Genomic DNA, 19,472 nt, shown 5'->3' on the forward strand with positions numbered 1-19,472 from the left:
ATGCTTCTGCCTAAGCTTGTTGGAGGCCCAACAAAGTCCTCCGCACCCCCAGAAGGCATTAGGAGGTTCATGGGATAAACCCAACCCAAAATTCCCCTGTGAGTTTTAAGATGTTCTTCAGGGGCCAACCAGCTTCTTCTCCTGCCCGCACAAGTGGCAGGAGCCTCATTAATGCCCAAAGACCAAAATACATATTAATTATTTGTATTGCAGTAGTGCACAGGAACCCCAACCTTTTTCTAGATCTGGTCTTTGCCCAAATAATCATTCTTCGTGCGCACACACCCTAACATAAAAAGTTACAGCAAAAGTTGCTCATCTATATTTGAGGCTGAAATATTGAAGCCCTCTACCGCCCCCTCGACCTCCTCACTAAAAAAAAATTCCAAAAGTTTTTATAAACAGCTCTGTCAGTGAAACGGATAGAGATAGGACATAAACATTTGGCAGAGGTGCCTTTCAGTGTCCTTGTGAAAAATCCATTTTGATTTGTCTGTTTTGTCAGCCACTGAAAATCACCCTTTACTCTGAGGCTGCTCAAAATTGTAAGTGTAATCACTATGTAGAGGAGCATCACATTATTCATAACTTCTGGGTTCAAACTAAAAAAAATATTCAGACATAACTGGAAACAATACATCTTTTACCCTGCAACAGTATCTTTAGGCACAGATATCAAGGAGACTTGTGGATTAGAGATTAGAATATTATTCTCATTTTTTATTGCTTGCCACGATGAAAATGTTGAATTTGTTGATATCACATGTGAAACAAATCTTTAAAAAATTAGTAACCAAAATTAATTATTTGAAATTAGTGAACATTTACATTTACAGAAGCTTTCTTTTTTTAGAACTGGATTTAGCTACTTGAAATGATCGTATATCAATGGACCAGGTGACCTTGTAGTGTGCTAATAGAAAAGCCCAACTTCTTAAGTAATAATAGTCAAGGATAGGAGGAATATCAGCATGAGCTGGAGATACTTAGGGCAAGTCTACACTCAAGTACTAAATCAGCACAGCTGTACTGATGCAGCGTAGTCCGGTGAAGACGCACTATGCCGAGGTGAAGACGCACTATGCTGACATAGCATCAGTGTGGACAGCGCTTAGGTCGATGTAACTTGCGTCACTCAGGGTGTGTCTTTTCACATCCCTGAGCGATGTAAGTTACATCCACTTAAACGGTAGTATAGACCAGCCCTAGTACTGAGACAAACTGAGAACTATTTCAACTTATCATGTAAGTAGAAAGGTTTCAACAAGATCTACTTTGTATTAGAATATTCTGCACATCTCTGAAACAAGTCTTTTCTAAGTCGGCCAGTCAGAGAACATCCAAGCAGTGAGATGCAGGGTATAGATGCAGTCTTTCCCTTTGTCCTGTGAGATTATGTCCTAAGAGAGTGGTAGTATTATTTGGGAATATGCAAACAGCTTCATTAGCTCTGAGTACCAGTAGTACCTAGGTCAAACCGGAGCTAAGAGAATTATCAGCGTTGATTCCTGCTTAATTTTCTTCAATATTTTTGGTATGAACAGACTCAGTCATGCATACATCAGCCTCTGAGACCACTGTAAGAGGAATGTGTCCATTTGAGATCCTGAATTATGACCCTCTGAGGAATAGAATATTTTGCATATAATGTGCATTTGGGTTGCAAAAAAATAAATAAAAAATCTGTGTCTGGAAAACTCAATTGGTTGAACACTGGCCTTTATTGCAAAAGTCTGATTATATGATCTGTTTACATTTTGTAGCCTTGGTAGATGAAGGGCTGAAACTGACACTTGATGACACACTTGAGAATGTGTCCAGATGAGTCCCACATCCCAAAGTGGATCATTAGGGTCTTCAATAGAAGTGGCAGAGAAAGGGGAATGCCCGTGCAGGATTGATCTGGGTTCTCTGGCCAATTTAAGAACAATACAAACACCATATCTATTTAATGTTTGGTTAGTGGAATTCAAACACGATTGAAAACAATGAAAGCCTGACAAATTGAGTCACAAATGCATTCAAAGCCATGTGGCCTAGCAGCTATAGGCATGTCCTTACCATTGTCCAGGGGTTGTCTGTAGTTGATTTATGAGGTGTAACATTATCAAATCTGCTTCATGGAAGATAGGCTCTTAGATCATAGAATACCAGGGTTAGAAGGGACCTCAGGAGGTCATCTAGTCCAACCCCCTGCTCAAAGCAGGACTAATCCCCAGACAGATTTTTACTGCAGTTCCCTAACCAGCCCCCTCAAGGATTGAACTCACAACCCTGGGTTTAGCAGGCCAATGCTCAAACCACTGAGCTATCCCTCCCCCCTCTTGATGTGGTGGAGTCTATCAGCATTCCTATAAATTCTATTTTATGAGTGGGAGTAAGAATAGAAGATTTATTTCTTGATTTTCAGCCATGAAATAGCTACCAACTGTAGAATATGAGCAGAGCTTCCCCAAAACAGCCAGTTATCTAGGTATGGGTAGACTAAAATGCTCTGAACTTTTAGGCTACATCTACACTTGGAGCTGGGGCTGCAATTTCCAGCTCGAAGAAACAGACCTGCACTAGCTATGATCATGCTAGCACACTAAAAATAGAGTGTAGCTGTGGCAATGTGAGCAGTGGGAGGAGCTGGCCACCTGTGTATGTTCCTAGCATCTCAGATGGATACATAGCTGGCATAAGGGGGAGGGATAGCTCAGTGGTTTGAGCATTGGCCTGCTAACCTCAGGGTTGTGAGCTCAATCCTTGAGGGCCCCACTTAGGGATCTGGGGCAAAAATTGGTCCTGCTAGTGAAGGCAGGGGGCTGGACTCAATGGCCTTTTATAGGGGGGAGGGATAGCTCAGTGGTTTGAGCATTGGCCTGCTAAACCCAAGGTTGTGAGTTCACTCCTTGAGGGAGTCATTTGGGGATTGGTCCTGCTTTGAGCAGGGGGTTGGACTAGATGATCTCTTGAGGTCCCTTCCAACCCTAATAATCTATGATTCTATGGTCAGCCCCTCCCCTCCTCATGCAGCCACAGCTATGCTCTATTTTTAGTGCATTAGTTCAATCAGAGCGAGAACAGGGTATGGCTTCTTAAACTGGGAATTACACCCCCCATCTTGAAGTGTAGACATCCCCTTAGACATGCTGCTAGAATGCCCAAACGTTTTGTAAATACTCAGGGGCAGCTGACAAACCAAAAGGTAGCACTCTGTACTGGAAGTGTCTCTTCCCAGCTACCAATTGTTGGTATCTCCTGTACGTGGGTGGATGGAAATATGAAAAAAGGCATCTTGGAAATCGTGAGCTGGAAACTAGTATAGATGGTTGGAATGATTGTAGCCAGAGTCACAGTTCTGAACTTCAAGTGGTGGACAAAGGTGTTCAGGCCTCCAATCCAGAATGAGAACCAGCCTCCTGTCTTCCTGGGCACTAGATAGTAATAGAAATAAAAACTCCTCCCTGTGAACCTCTCCTGATGTATTCTCTTGATGGAATAGTCTCTTGTCAGAGGGGTCCCTGAAGAGAGGGACAGGGAAGGTGAAAGAGGCTAGGAAGTTCCTGGCACTGGATGGAATGACTTTTTGGTACAATTTTAAAAACACACTGGTTCATGTAATCTTCTTCCAGGCTTCCTGAAAATAAACCCAGTGATCCCAGACATGATAGGGAAGGGATACAGATCATGAATGAGTAGTTCCCAATAGCTCTCAAAGTAACCGTCAAACTGACTTCTTGGAAGATGGCAATGATGATGGAGTTGAAGTCACAGTGGGGAAAGTAGGAGGGAAATGTCTCCTGCGGAATTTCTGTCATTTTCTGGGAGTTTCAGGTGATCTTTGATAAGACTTGTAGAAGGTAGTCTAGAATGCATTTGATATCTAGGTTATTTTCTTCTTGGCTGAGTCATGTGAATGCCCAATGATCTCATCATAGTTCAAGAAACTTTTAAAGTAAGTAGTGTATTATCTGTTTTGGCACCAAAGAATTAATTTCCTTCAAAAAGGAATGCAAAATGTCCAATAATTTATGGGCCTGTTTGTCGCTATGGGAATCTCCAGTGCTCCTGCCATCCTGCAAAATAGTCTTGAAATGCCCTATCCCTACAGTCATATGGTAGAAAGGAGGAAGATGGCACAACAGCTTCATGTGGCAGTTGAGATATATGAGCTGGAATCACCTCAGAGAGCTGCTGTTGAAGATGCTCCTGACTTCAGTTAAAACCTAAACCAAAAGTACAGGAATGCTACAGAGAAGACTGTCCTCATAGCACTGTAAAAAGCCTGACAAGGAAATACTAGAATAACTCTTGTTACTTCAGTTCCTTAGATTCTCCATCTATAAAATATAGTTAATTATACCTATCTTGTGATAGTATCTGATAGCGTTTGCAAAACATTTGAAAGATGAGAAGTACTGCCTGTGGTTTACTAAGAAATGTGAGCATCCTATTATTTCTGTTATGTTGCTTTCCACTCTCCCATTCCAACCCACTTGACATAGGTGTCAGACTTACTTTTTAGATTGCAGGCTCTTTGGGGCAGGGGTTGGCATTTTCTGTATGTTCACATAGCACCTAGTACAACAGAGCTCCAAAACTAGATTGCCTCTAGGAGCATCTGCGATATAAATGTCAAATAATAATAAGGCTCACAGACAAGACTATTTCCATGAGATTTTCAATTCTACTCCTAGAGTAGAGTTAAGGTAATCCTCTTTGTTTGCCTCTAGATTATATGGTTTATTTGGGACATGTTTCTTATATCAAGAAATACTGCCCAAAAATTTCAAGTTTGCGATGTCTGAAGTTATGCACCTAAATCCATCTAGACACTTAAATGAAAAGGATAGTTACCTGTTCCATAACTGGCGTTCTTCGAGATGTGTTGCTCAGGTGTATTCCACAGTATGTGTGCGTGCTCGCCATGTGCACCAGTGCCAGAAGCTTTTCCCTTAGCAGTACTCACAAAGGGGGAGCACCACTACGACTCCTGGAGCGGCACCTCTATATCGCGCTATAAGGGGAGCTGGGCACTCCCCCCACCCTCAGTTCCTTCTTGCCAGACAACTCCGACAGAGGGGAAGGAGGGCAGGATGTGGAATACACCTGAGCAACACATCTCGAAGAACGCCAGTTACGGAACAGGTAACTGTTCTTTCTTCTTCGAGTGATTGCTTATGTGTATTCCACAGTAGATGACTCCAAGCTATAGCTGATGGAGGTAGGTAGGAGTTTAAGGGTTTCTGGGACGGAGTACCGCCCTACCAAACCCGGCATCATGCCTTGCTTGGGAGACGATTGCATAGTGCGAGGAAAAGGTGTGGACAGAGGACCACGAAGCAGCCCTACATATGTCCTGCGCTCTCGCAGAATGCGCCTTTACAACAGGCAGCAGGGGAACTCCTGCCAAGTCGTAACACATGCGTATGCATGAGGTGATCCAGCGAAAAAGACGCTGGGTGGAAACTAGTTGCCCCCTCATGTGCTCTGCCGATGCAACGAACAGTTGCGAGGATTTCCTGAACGGCCTGGTTCAGTCTAGGTAAAAGGCCAGTGCTCTACGTACGTCTAGCGTGTGTAGGCGGCATTCCTCATTGGAGGAATGGGGCTTAGGACAGAGTATTGGTAGGAAAATGTTCTGATCCATATGGAAGGTGGGGACCACCTTCGGGAGAAACGAAGGGTGTGGGCAAAGCTGAACTTTACCCCTGTGGAAGATCATATATGGGGGTTCCGAGGTCAAGGCCCTAACCTCTGAGACACTACGGGCTGAGGTGATAGCCACCAAAGAATGCCACTTTCCATGACAGGTGGGACCAGGAACACATGGCCAAGGGTTCAAAGGGATGACTCGTGAGGCGGGATAGCACTAGATTCAGATCCCATTGCGGGACCGGGGCCCTGGCGTATGGGAATGCACAATCTAGGCCCTTTAAAAAGCGGGAAGTCATCTGATGGGAAAAAAATGAGTGACCTTGCACAGGAAGGTGGAAGGCTGAAATGGCCGCTAAATGTACTTTGACGGAGGCAGGAGCTAGTCTTTGGGTCCTAAGGGACAGGAGGTAATCGAAAATGAGCTGGAGGGAAGCGGATGACGGGGAGGCGCCCTGTTCCCCCGCCCACTTAGAGAACCTAGAGCATTTGGCAAGGTACATCCATCGCGTGGACGGCTTTCTGCTCTCCAGAAGAATTCGTTGATATCCTCCAAACACCTTCCCTCCTCCTCGTTTAACCATGAAGCAACCACGCCGTCAGGTGAAGCGCGACCAGGTTGGGGTGGAGAAGGCATTCCCTCTCCTGGGAGAGGAGATCCAGACGGAGCAGCAGCCTCTGTGGGGGGGCTGCCAGAAGTTGCAGGAGGGTCCCGTACCAGTGTTGGCAGGCCCAATCCGGGGCTCTGAGGATAACCCTCGACCCATCTGCCTTTACTTTTTGCAGGATCTTGCCTATCAGTGGGAATGGTGGAAAGGCATAGAACAGTTGGCTTGACCACTGGAAGAGGAATGCATCTGAGATCACCCCCCTTTCTGCTCCTGCCCTGGAGCAGAACTTGGGGCAGCATCAGTTCTGGTTGGCAGCAAAGAGGTCGGCTCGGGGAGCTCCCAACTCTCAGAAGAGCTTTCGGGCGACCTCCCAGTGGAGTGACCACTCGTACTAGCAGGAAAACACCCTGCTGAGGTGATCTGCTCGCACATTGCGCGCGTCAAGTAGGTGGAAGGCCCGTAGAGAGATACCGTGGGCTTTGCAAAACTCCCATAGGTCTAGGGCTTCCCGGCACAGGAACACGTGCCCCCCTGCCTATTAATGTAACACAAAGCGGCCGTGTTGTCCGTGAGGACTCTGACCACCTTCCCGGGAAGGCACAAACTGAACGCTATGCACGCCAGGTGTACTGCCCTGAACTCCCTGACATTTATGTGAAGGGACAATTCCAAGGTCGACCATCTGCCTTGGGTTTGAATGTTCCCTATATGGGCTCCCCAGCCCAGGTCCGAGGCATCTAACACCAGGTCTAGTGGGGGAGGGATTTCTCAGAAGGAAATCCTGTTCAACATGTTGCTCGGGAGGGACCACCACTGCAGAGTGGCCCCTACACTGGGTGGTATTGTGACAACTTTGTCTAAGCTGTCCCTGGACTGGGAATACTGGGAGGCCAACCAGAGCTGGAAGGGCCTCATTCTGAGCCTGGCATGCCGCACCATGGATGTACATGCTGCCATGTGATCTAGGATTTGAAGGCACACTCTTGCCATGGTCATAGGGAAGGTCGTGACCAAGGCTATGAGACTTTTGAGTGCCTCGAACCTGTCCCAGGGAAGAGAGGCTGTGATCCCTAGGGAGTCTAGCAGAGCCCCAATGAAGTGCGTGCGCTAGACCGGTACTAACGTGGACTTCGCCTCGTTCACCACTAGGCCCAGACATGTGCATGTGGACAGCAAGAATTGTATCTGAGCCTGTACCTGGGACCAGGAGTTGCCCTTGAGGAGCCAATCATCCAGGTAAGGGAAAATTTGCAGCCCATTCCTCCGGAGGTGAGCTGCCACCACTGCTATGCATTTGCTAAAAACCCTGGGGGCCGTGGAAAGGCCAAAAGGGAGAACCGCAAACTGGTAACATGTAGCCCCACGAAATACTGCTGTGGACCCACTGGTCCGATGTTATATGGGACCACTCCATTCGGAATGCAGATAAACGGTTGCAGAACACAAACTTTATTAACTGGGGGGCTTACGCGGCAACAGGCCTGGTGGCCCCCCGCAAAGAGTCAAAACCACCTCTTTCCCTGCTTCTTGCCCTTCAAGGGGCCTGGTTCTGGGGCCAAGCAGAACTGAGGCTGGGACCTGTGTCTCTGCTCCTTCAGACTCTTAGCCGGGGGCTCATATCTGCCCCTAGCGGGAGGTGCTACAGCCTAGGTTTGCATATAGGCCCAGAGCTTGCAGGGTGGTGCAAGAGTCTTTCATCCCATGCAGGCGGACGTCAGTTTGGTCCTCAAACAGTGCTTTCCCGTTGAAGGAAAGATCTTGCATCAAGGACTGGGACTCTGCAGACAGACCAGACAGGAGAAGCCAGGATGCCCTATGCATGGATATGGCCGAGGCCGTCGAATGGGCTGCCGTGTTGGCCGCGTCTGAGGAAGCCTGGAGGGCTGCTTTCGCTGCTGCTGCCCCTTCCTCAACCAGAGCTTGAACTCCTTTTTGTCCCACTCCAGGAGAAGAGGCTCGAACTTCAATAGAGACCCTCATAAGTTGAAATCATAGTGGCTCAACAGGGCTTAGTAGTTGGCCACCCTGAGCTGGAAGCTCGCAGAAGAATAAACCTTCCTGTCAAAAAAATCCAGTCTCCTGGCATCTTTGTCCTTGGAGGTGGGCGCAGACTGCCCATGGTGTTACCAGTGGTTGACTGACTCTACCACCAAGGAGTTGGGTGCTGGGTGGGAGTACAGGTACTCGTGTCCCTTAGCCGGGACAAAGTACTTCCTCTCCGCTTTTTTGGAGATAGGTGCCAGGGAAGCTAGGGTTTGCCATAGAGCAGTTGATATGTTGGCTACCCCTTAGCGGAGAGGTACGGCCACACGGCCTGGTGCTGAGGAGGAAAGCACATTGAAAACGGTGTCCGATGGCTCCTCCATCTCCTCAGCCTGGAGTTGGAGATTTGAGGCCAGTCGCTTGAGGAGCTCTTGATAGGCCTTAAAGTCCTCTGTAGAATGGGCGGAGGGGCCACTATGGTCTCCTCCGGCACCAGCGAGGGGGCCAGTCCAGCTTCCAGGGCATCGGGAGGTGCCGATGGTTCGATCCCCAAGACCGAATCCAGGCCCAGTACCTCATGCTCGGTACCCGTCGACTTTTGACTCTGTTGCGGTGGGGACACCAAATGGGCATGGGACGCTCTGGCCACCGAGCAGGGTCTTGCCTGGATGGGCAATTGCAGCCATGGTGCCCATTGACACTGGTCGGCTTGGGTACCCGGCAGTGCAAATTGCTCTTGAGGAGCGGTGCAGCTCAGGGACGGGCGGCTGGGTGCCAAAGCCGAGGTCGCCACTGACCACAGAGTGTCGTAAGAGCGGTGGGAGCATCTATGGTTGTGTCAGTGCCGACCTCAAGATCTGGATCTTAACGATGAGGAGCAGTACTCGTTGGAGGTGCTGCTCTCATAGTCATCCTGGCGGTCGTAGCTACGACACCGATGTGCCTGTCGAGGGGAGCTCCGGGTGTAGTGTCTGGTGGAGTGGTCACTTGAAGCTAAACGCCTGTAATGACGGCGTTGGGATCTGCTCCTGTAGCCACGATTCGAGGAGGAGCATCAATGCTGCTTGTCTCGGTGCCTGTCCACCCGGTAGGGTGTAGAGGACCCTCAAGACTCCCGCGCAGGCAAGTCAGACAATCTGAGTGGAGTGGAGGGCTGACGTCAGCTAAGCGAAGACCTCATCAAACGTGGTGGCGAACGGTCCTCAGAGCGGGGACTGTGTCTTGCCGGGGAGGGCTGGTGTGCTCCCAACAGCTGCTTCACTTGGGACTGGGTGCTCGTCTCAAGCGGCGCACCCAGCAGTGGAAGGGAGAGGATGTCACGCGCAGCCTGTGCAGCCTCCAGCACTGATGGCATTCTCACCACGGGAGAGGCATGTGTGGACAGGACTGGGCTACTCCGCTCAGTGTGAGTCGGAGGTCAGGTCCCCAGGGGGATCATGGGCTGCCAAACTCGGGTCTGGCTAACCCCTGTCTTTTTGTCGGCGCCGCTGAGTCTTTCCCTGCTTCTTAGCGGGCGAGCGGTGCCGGCTGGTGGAGGGAACCTCACTCCGCACTGAGGATGCGGTGCCCGGATGGCGTGCTGGTGCCAGGGCCAAGGCAGATTCCATTAACAAGGCCCGGAGCCAGATATCCCTCTCTTGTTTAGTTCGAGGCTTGAATGATCTACAGATTTTACAGCGGTCTGTAACGTGGGTCTCGTCCAAGCAGTGGAGACACTGAGTGTGCGGGTCGCTTCTTGGCATAGAACTGCAACAGGAGTTGCATGACTTGAAGCCTGGGGCACGGGGCATGCCCCGTACCAGACAACTAACTATCCAACTACTGGAGAAGACGAGTACTACTAAGGCTAATAGGAGAGCTACAGCAAAGCTAGAGCGCAAAGTTCCGACTTCCTTCACTGGCAGCAAGAAGGAACTGAGGGTGGCGGGAGTGCGTTGCTCCCCTTATACCAAAATATAGAGGTGCCACTCCAGGGGTCGCAGCGGTGCTCCCCCTATGGGTACTGCTAACGGAAAAACTTCCGGCACTGGTGCACGTGGCAAACACACACACCTACCGTGGAATACACCTGAGCAATCACTCGAAGAAGTCGTCTGATCTTCAGGAGTACTGACTATATGTACTATTATAATCTGTGTTACAGTAGCACCCAAAGTCCCCAACCAAGGCTGTATTAGGCACTATACAAACATGTTGCAAGATAGTCCCTGCTCCAAAAAGCTCACAGTGAACAGAAGCACCTCTCTCTCTATTTTGGGGAACTAAAGCACAGAAAGATTAATTGACTTACTGAAGATCGCATGTGAAGTATGTAGCAGAGTTGGGATTTAAACCCAGTTCTTCAGTCCTAAATGGGCTGTACACTAGTGGAATGCACCTGGCAGCGTGACCTCTCAGGCATGTGCAAGGTCACAAAATGCTACAAATTGGAATCCTCCATGCTTGTGTGACCTTACACCTGCACATGCTGTGTGGAGAATGCCATTTAATGTTGTCCCCCATGCAGCAAAAGTGCCAGAAAGTTGTTTCACTACACTCCTGCTGGATCCCAGTCCAGTTCATAAAAATGGCCATATTAGGCTGGACCGCTGGTCCCTCTAATCCACACCCTCTCTTCTGATAGTGGCTGGTGCCAGATGCTTCAGAGGGAAAGAACAGAACAGGACAATTTATCAAGTGATCCACCTCGTCATCCAGTCCCAGTTTCTGGCTGTCGGAGGTCTAAAGAGACCCTGAACATGGGACTGCATCCCTGACCATTTTGGCTAATGGCCATTGATGGACCTATCCTCCATGAATTTATCTAATTCTATTTTAAGCCCAGCTATACTTTTGACCTTTGCAACATCCTCAACAATGACTTCTACAGGTTGACTGTGCGTTGTGTGAAGAAGACCTTCCTTATGTTTATTTCAAATCTGCCTATTAATTTCATTCAGTGACCTGCGGTTCTTCTGTTATGTGAAGGGATAAATTACATTTCCTTATTCACTTTCTCCAGATCAGTCATAATTTTATAGACCTCTATCATAATTCCGCTCAGTCATCTCTTTTCCAAGCTGAAGAGTCGGACTTTTTAATCTCTCCTCATATGGGAGTTTTTCCATATCCCTAATAATTTATTACCTTTCTCTATATTTTTCCAGTTCCAATATATCTTTGTTGATATGGGCAACAAGAACTGTTTGCAGTATTTGGGGTATGGACATACCATGGATTTAAATAGTGGCATTATAATATTTTCTGTCTTTTTATCTATCCTTTTCCTAATGGTTCCCAACATGTTAGTTTATTTGACTGCCACTGCAGACTGAGCAGATGTTTTCAGAGAACTATTCATAATGACTCCAAGATCTCTTTCTTAAGTGGTAACAGCTAATTTAAACCCCATCATTTTGTATGTTGGGGTTATTATTTTTTACAATGTGTCTTACTTCACATTTAACATTGAATTATATCTGCCATTTTGTTGCCCAGTCACCCAGTTTTTTGAGTTCCCTTTGTAATTCTTCGCAATCTGCTTTGGACTTAACTATCTTTCGTATCATCTGCAAATGTTGCCACCTCACTGTTCACCCTCTTCCAGATCCTTTATGAATATGCTGAACAGCACTGGTCCCAGTACAGATCCTTGGATGGGACCCTGCTATTAACTTCTCTCCACAGTGAAAACTGGCCATTACTACCACCCTTTGGTTCCTGTCTTAACAAGTTACTGATCCATGAGAGGACTTTCCTTCTTTTCCCATGACTCCTTACTTTGGTTAAGATCCTTTGGTAAGGGATCTTCTTGAAGGCTTTCTGAAAGTCCAAGTGCATTCTATCTACTGGATCACCCTTGTCCACGTGTTTGTTGACCCCTTCAAAGAATTCCAGTAGATTGGTGAAGCATGATTTCTCCTTAGAAAAGCAGTGTTGATTCTTCCACAACAAATTGTGTTCATCTGTGTGTATGATAATTCTCTGCTTTCATATAGTTTCAATTTGCCTCGTACCGAAGTTAGGTTTACCAACCTCAATTTTCCCGGATTGCCTCTGGAGCCATTTTTTAAAAAATTGGTGTTAAATCAGCCTCTGTACCAGATGACTGGTGGATAGCTAATGTAAGCAATAGGTCACATATCAAAGTTTCTAGTTCTGCAATTTCATATCTGAGTTCCTTCAGAACTCTTGGTTGAATATCATTTGGTCCCGGTGACTTATTACTGTTTAAATTTATCAGTTTGCTCCAAATTCTCCTCTACTGACACCTCAATCTGGGACAGTTCCTCAGATGTGTCACCTAAAAAGAATGGTTCAGGTGTGGGAATCGCCTTCACATCATTCTGCTGTATAGACCAATGCAAAGAACTTATTTTGCTTCTCTGCAATGGCCTTGTCTTCTTTTGAGTGCTCCTTTAGCACTTGAATCATCCAGTGGCCCCACTTACTGTATGGCAGGTTTCCAGCTTCTGATGTACTTGCAGTTTTTGGCTGTTAGTTTGAGTCTTTTGTTAGATAACCTTCAAACTCTTTTTTGGCCTGCCTAATTATACTTTTATACTTGACTTGCTATTTTCCTCAATATCATTGACTTCCAATTTTAAAAGATGCCTTTTTTTCTCTAACCACTTCTTTTCCTCTTCTGTTTAGCCATGGCGGCATTTTTGGTCTTTTTTTAATGTGGGGCATACATGTAATTTGAGCCTCTAAGATGGTGTTTTTAAATAGTTTCCAAGCAGCTTGCAGGCATTTTATTCATGTCTGTTCCTTGTAGTTTCTGTTTAACTAGCTTGGTCATTTTTGTGTAGTTCCTCTTTTTGACATTAAGTGCTACTGTGGTGGGCTTTTGTTTCCCTCCTCCTCCACAAGGACATTAAATTTAATTACATTATGGTTTCTATTATGCAGCGGTTCAGCTATATACACACTTATCTTCAGCTGTTCACCTCTTGGCCCAGATCCTGCACTCCACTTAGGACTAAATCAAGAATTGCTTCTTCCCTTGTGGGTTCCAGGACCAGTTGCTCCAAGAAGCAGACATTTAATGTGTTTAGAAATTTTTTCTCTGCATCCAGTCCTGAGATGACATGTACTCAGTCAATATGGGGATAGTTGAAATCCCCTATTATTGATGGGGGCTTTGGGGAGAAATTTTTTGTAGCCTTTCTAATCTCTTTTAGCATTTCACAATCACCACCACCATCCTGCTCAGGTGGTTGTTAGTGTATTCCTACTACTATACTCTTATTCAAGCATGGAACTTCTATCCAGGTCTCACCATGTCCCATTGATTACTATTATTCTACCAAGTATCTGTGATGCCTATTATATCAATATCCTCACTGAATGCCAGGCAATCAAGTTCACAGATCTTAGTATTTAGATTTCTAGTATTTGCACACAAACACATAAAATTTGTCAATATTTCATTGACTACCTTCAGTCTTCCTTGTTTGACAGTTTCTCTTCAGTTCTGACCTGTACTTTACCAACTTCTATCTTCTCCTCTTTACTAGGCTATCCTAATATCCTCTTTAATAAATCCTCCCCTAAGAGATGTCTGTGTGAACTGTATGCTCCTCTGCACCTGTTGGCTTTTCCCCAATCCTTAGTTTAAAACCTCCTCTATGATCTTTTTAATTTTACATGCCACTAATCTGCTTCCGTTTTGGTTTAGGTAGAGCTCATCCTTCCTGTACAGGCTCCTTCTTTCCATTTCTCATAAACTGAAATCCCTCCTCCCAACACCATCATCTCATACATTCATTAAGACCCTGCAGTTCTGCCTGTCTAACTGGCCATGTGCATGAACTGGAAACAGTTCAGAGAAAGCTGCCATGGAAGTCCTAGATTTTATTTTCTTACCTAGCAGCCTAAACTTGGCCTACAGGGCCTCTCTCTTACCTTTCCCTATATCATTGGTACCTACATGTACTACGACCACTGGCTTCTGCCAAGTACTGCACGTAAGTATCTGGATGTCTCCAGAGGTCCACAACCTTCACACTCCTAACCATCCCCCATCCTGTGGTGTATCTTAAGATTCCCTTGGCTAAATGGTTCTAAACTTGGATCACTGACCCTACCCTGAATCCCCATGAGGCACACCAAATTTCAAGGCAATCCAAGTAACCATACCATTTTAGAGTATTTAGAACAGTTCAAACTTTAAACAGAAAGCTGGTCTTCACCATAACTATAAAGAGCTGCTGCTCTGCTACAATCTTTCCTCTACCTGCAGCTCTAACTGATGTCAATGCGAGTTGAGTGCTCAGCATCTCTGAAAATACAGGCATATTTAAAAGTGACTAATCTATAGGTAGCTACATTTGAAAAATTTTACCATTGATTTAATCTATTTGGTCTAGAGACTTCTAATTATTAGGCATTCAAAAAGCAATACTAATCATGAGAGCAAATCTCTGAATCATTTGAGATTTACCCATCATAATTATATTACACATCTCCATTATTATGTTAACATACCAGTATTTACTGGAAAATAATAAGGGCTAATTTGTCAAAAATCTGGATTCCACATCGTTACATGGTAAAGAAAAATATTCCCTTCAATATAGGAATTATTGGGTGAAGGACTATGGCTTGTGTCGTGCAGTAGGTCAGAATAGAAGATCATAGATTCTTTTTAAGGTCAGAAAAGACCACTATTAATTGTGCCAGTTTGTACAATTAGGTCACAGAAGCCCTTCTTTAGTGGGAAGCAGAAATGGATTCTACAGACTTGAGGGGGCTACTGCACCACAAACTGCACTATGCTGAATCGTGCTCGGCATAAACCAGATTTTAAAAGTTACAAAAGAAGAAAAATTTTCAAAGCAATCAGCTTCATCATTCATTAAGTCAGTAAAAAACCTAAAACAAACAAGAAAGCCATATGCAACAACAAATCCTCCCACCACTGATATGTTAGCAAAATCTAATTAGTCAGTTTTTAAAATGACACCTTTGTTCATTGTCAAACCGGCTTACCGTTCTCTGTTAAATTTCAGAGAATGAAGAATAGCTGGCCGTTTCTGTCTTAGGTTCCACAAATGAAGTGTGTCATCTGAACTCGCACTGACCAAGGCACCCTACAACAATCAGAGACAGAATATGGTGGAATGTTATTCATTTGCATATTGAAAGGGAAGATTATTTAAGAAGAAGACAATGATCTATAAGTAGGCAGCAGTACAATATCTGTGAAACACTTATTTTCCTTCTGAAAAAAACACTCTGCAACAACCATTACTTTGCTTTGATTGATCCTGTGCTAACTTAAAATGTTCAAATTTGAGCTTATCTGGAAAATCAAAGAGCTCATTCTAATATTTAACATTTGATATTAAATGTGTTTGTGATTGATAAACCAGGAAGAGTGCAGAAGAATGGAAACAAGAAGGAGTATTAGCTTGAAAAGATGGGTTTGAAGGAGGCAGTAGAAACAAAGAGAGAGTGCTTAGCACACCAGGAAAGGGAGACTGCCCAGGCACAGTATAATAGTCAGGTCAAGATAACAGAAAATGCAAAATCAAGAATGAGAAAAGGACATGAAAGTAAGAGGACAGGGATGAAAATAGGGAGACTGAGCAGGGGAAGTGAGAAGAGAGATGCACATGGCACCGGAGAACAGGGTCGGGGGCACAGGGAGCTTCCCCAGCTGCCAAGCCGCACTACCCTTCCCACCTGGCACTACTGTCCAGGAGTGGGGTCAGGGCGCAGGGGCTTTCCCTGCCCACCTGGAGCTCAGGGGCCCCCAGTTGGTCGGGGCCCTAGACATGGACCCTGTAGGCCCAGTGACTAACCTGCCACTAGTGGACAATTGTAAGCAAAAAAAAGTGGATTTTGGTTACAATAAAGAGGAAGAAGTGATGTGACAAAGATTGACTATGGGAGAAGGGATGGGGAGAGTACAAACAAAGATTATGGGCCTGGGAAACACGAAGGAAAATGGAATTCTCAATCAAGATAGAGGAGGAGGAAGAGGATTAGGAGGAAAGGTGAGAAGACTAGAGTTTGAGATGGTGGTTGAACATCTACAGCTGTCCCTCTGGCATCTATTCTTAAATGTGAATGGATACAGAGTGAGAGGTAAATCCAGAACTATAATATTTGATATAGTAGTTAAATCCATGAGAAAAGATAGACATGTACACAGAATAGAAATAGGAGAGGAGAGGACAAAGAAAAAACCCTGCAGAAAACCCCACAGATAGAAGAAAGGAAGCAAAGGAGCTAATAAAGAAGACACTGAATGAATAGTCACAACGGGAATACATGATCTAGGGGAGCAGAGAACCATAAAAGCCAAGATCGGAAAGAAAGCAGGAGAAGCAAGAGTGATTCACATGACAAAATGGTGGCACATGCATTTTTTGGTGGTCACACATATACTCCAAAAGTAATTGTCTCAACGTTAGCGTAAATAGGAAAGGCTGAATAGAAATGTTTCGTTAAATTTGAATATGAATCTGATTCCTTTAAATGCCATGTAAAATTTATTTAAGTTTTAAATACCTATGTTAAACTCTTTTGCCTAAGAGTATGCTCTAGGCAGTTACACCTATAGTTAAGGTTGCCTGAGACGTTCCATTATAAGGTTCTATTTTCAGTTGCTTATAACTTTGCCACACATTACCTGTTCAGGCTGAAACATTCCACGCCATACTCAAAATGAGTTTTTCTGGGAAGTTTCAGCTAAAATTATTCAGTCATTTCTCAGAACAAGATTAGGAAAAAATGTTGTTTTGCACATGTTAAAATGGCTGTAATTTTTTTTTTTTTGTCGAGAAACTCCAATGCCTCCTTGCTTTGGAGCAGGGGCCTGGAAGTTTGTCAGGGGCTGGTATGTGTGTCAGGGATGTGCCTTTTGCCTTCCTCATGAAAGTCTGCCCAAATGTGGACAGTTTACGAACCTTAAAAAAAAAAAAACCCACTACATCCCAAGGTTGGACATGCTCATGCTCTTATTGGAGTTTGAAAGCTATATTCTCTGAGGAGTCTGTCCGCACTGAACAAGCTCCAACTGTCACAGCTTCTCCATGCTGACTAGACTGTGTACGTACCATCTGCACGGAGTGACTGAGTAAGTTCCACCTGCAACGGCAGGAGCTGAAGCTTATCTCTGCTATTACTACTCCCAGCTGCCAGGGGCTGCTGTGGCACCAGAACTTTGATCAGAGAAACTCTCTCCTGTACTCCTTCCGGTGCACACGCAATATGGAGAAAGCGGAAGCTGCCTGACTTGAATTGGTGGGGGGAGGCCTGATACCACATAATTAATAATTAATTATTATTTCCAGAGTAAGTTTCATTCAGAGGGTGGATCCCAAATCACTTTGCGTAGTATTTATAGGGATCAGTTCTGATTATTCTGAGTTCCCTGAGACGATGACATTTCAGCTAAGCAGAAACTTTTTGTATTAGTGCCATTTTTGTTAGTTCATTTATTTCTATCTCAGACATGTCTGTGCAGTGAGGAAGATGATCCATGAATTCAGGTTACACATATGCAGCTCGCTGTGTGTTCAGTACTTCACATCACCATACAAAGGCCCTGATTCTACCACCTATACTTACACTGAGTAATACCTTTTACTATATGTAATCCCATTCATTTAAACAGCATTACGTACACAGAAAATTATATTTCTGAGTGCAAGTATGAACAGCAGAATCAGGTCCATAGTTTCTTGCTAGCCCCTTTGTTTGCCCTATCAGGAAGTTACACTGCAAAAATATATAGCTTGCACCATTCAACTATATTTAAAGAAAGAAGATTCTGCACACTGTACATATAGCCTTACCTCATTGATTAAGAACTGGAGCTGCAGTACCGCGGCACCACTTTCGTGTTGGCAGTAGCAATCAACACCAGGTCTGCCCAGTCTGTTGCAGTCAAAGTCAAGGATTCTGACATTTCAGTTATCACCAACAGTAAACAGCAAAGAGGACACGAACAGAACTCTCTCGCAATTAACCTTAGATTTAACAATTGTTCTTGCTTTCTCTAAAGCAAAGCAATACACACTTATCTTCAGCTGTTCTAATTAAGTATCAGCACTATCACCCTGAAACATGTGCAATTATGGAGTGATATGTTCTTGGCTATATTCCTCCCTATGAATGAAAGTGCATAAATTATCATGAAGATACAGGCAAAACACATCTTAAACTCCAATTTATTTTATTTCGTCTTCATAGCATGTGTTCATATTACAGCTGTACATAATAAGATGTTTTTGATTATCTAGGTCATACAAAACTAATAATTTAGGAGCAGGGTCAATAACGTTACACTGTTTTTCCCTCTAAAAAGTGTGTATTATTTCAAGTGAATAATTTTGCCTATTTATTATGTTCTACCTGTAATTGTTACTCCATTCTCTGAATGTAACTTTCTCCATAGGTCTGTTCTCCTTGGCTCTTTTGTCTCTGAAAGCTATTTTTAGGCAATAAAGAATCTCTTAAGGATGGTAGTGTGCTTTGCATCTTAAAAGTGTGCATGTGTCAATTTCCAACTGTTCATTCCTTTTAAACTAAAAAAAGAGTTACATTCTAAACAGAATAATAAGAAAATCTCACAATTTTACATAGCCGACAAGTTTAAAAGAGCATTACTATTGCAGGTAAAGGACACTGAGCAATTTTCCCCTAGAGAGTTGAAGCTCTTTAGAATATCAATACATTTTGGTGTGTAACACTCAGAAAGATCTGTGGGACTAAGACTGAGGGATCCGATCCATAACTCCTCAGGAGTTAATTACAGCAATGAGAATGATCAAATATCTACATTGTGAGCACTAGCTGAAATTCACCTATGTACAGAGGGGGCCTGCACAAAGACTATATACCACTTTATTCCCTCTTACACCTTATTTTGAGGAGATTTAGGAGCTAGTCAAAAATCTGTAAAAGCAGCAAAGAATCCTGTGGCACGTTATAGACTAACAGACGTTTTGGAGCATGAGCTTTCGTGGGTGAATACCCACTTCGTCAGATGCATGCATCCGACAAAGTAGGTATTCACCCACAAAACCTCATGCTCCAAAACGTCTGTTAGTCTATAACGTGCCACAGGATTCTTTGCTGCTTTTACAGATCCAGACTAACACAGCTACCCCGATACTCAAAAATCTGTGTTCTTGTAAAGGCAAGCAAATACTGTACCGTTTCAAAGGGTGGTAGAGCTTCACTCCAGCTTGAGCTCTCTCAGACTCCCTGAACACATTCTGAAATAACCAGGGGTTCCTGTAT

General features: G+C 44.7%; 1 protein-coding gene across 6 annotated transcripts in view; it reads right to left on the reverse strand.

Moving 5' to 3' along the window:
• The window catches only part of STXBP5L (syntaxin binding protein 5L), a 434,978-nt gene that overhangs the window by 240,915 nt on the left and 174,591 nt on the right, over positions 1-19,472 (reverse strand). For 5 of the 6 annotated variants that reach the window (XM_050956804.1, XM_050956783.1, XM_050956794.1 and 2 more), the window contains exons 3-4: positions 18,023-18,104; positions 15,207-15,307 (exon numbers count right to left, since the gene is read on the reverse strand). In XM_050956804.1, the coding sequence (XP_050812761.1) occupies positions 15,207-15,307; positions 18,023-18,104 (183 nt within the window). The remainder of the gene's footprint in view (positions 1-15,206; positions 15,308-18,022; positions 18,105-19,472) is intronic. The other variant, XM_050956814.1, reaches the window with a different exon arrangement.

The sequence above is a fragment of the Gopherus flavomarginatus genome, chromosome 1 (assembly GCF_025201925.1).
Source record: "Gopherus flavomarginatus isolate rGopFla2 chromosome 1, rGopFla2.mat.asm, whole genome shotgun sequence".
Classification (NCBI taxonomy): domain Eukaryota; kingdom Metazoa; phylum Chordata; order Testudines; family Testudinidae; genus Gopherus; species Gopherus flavomarginatus.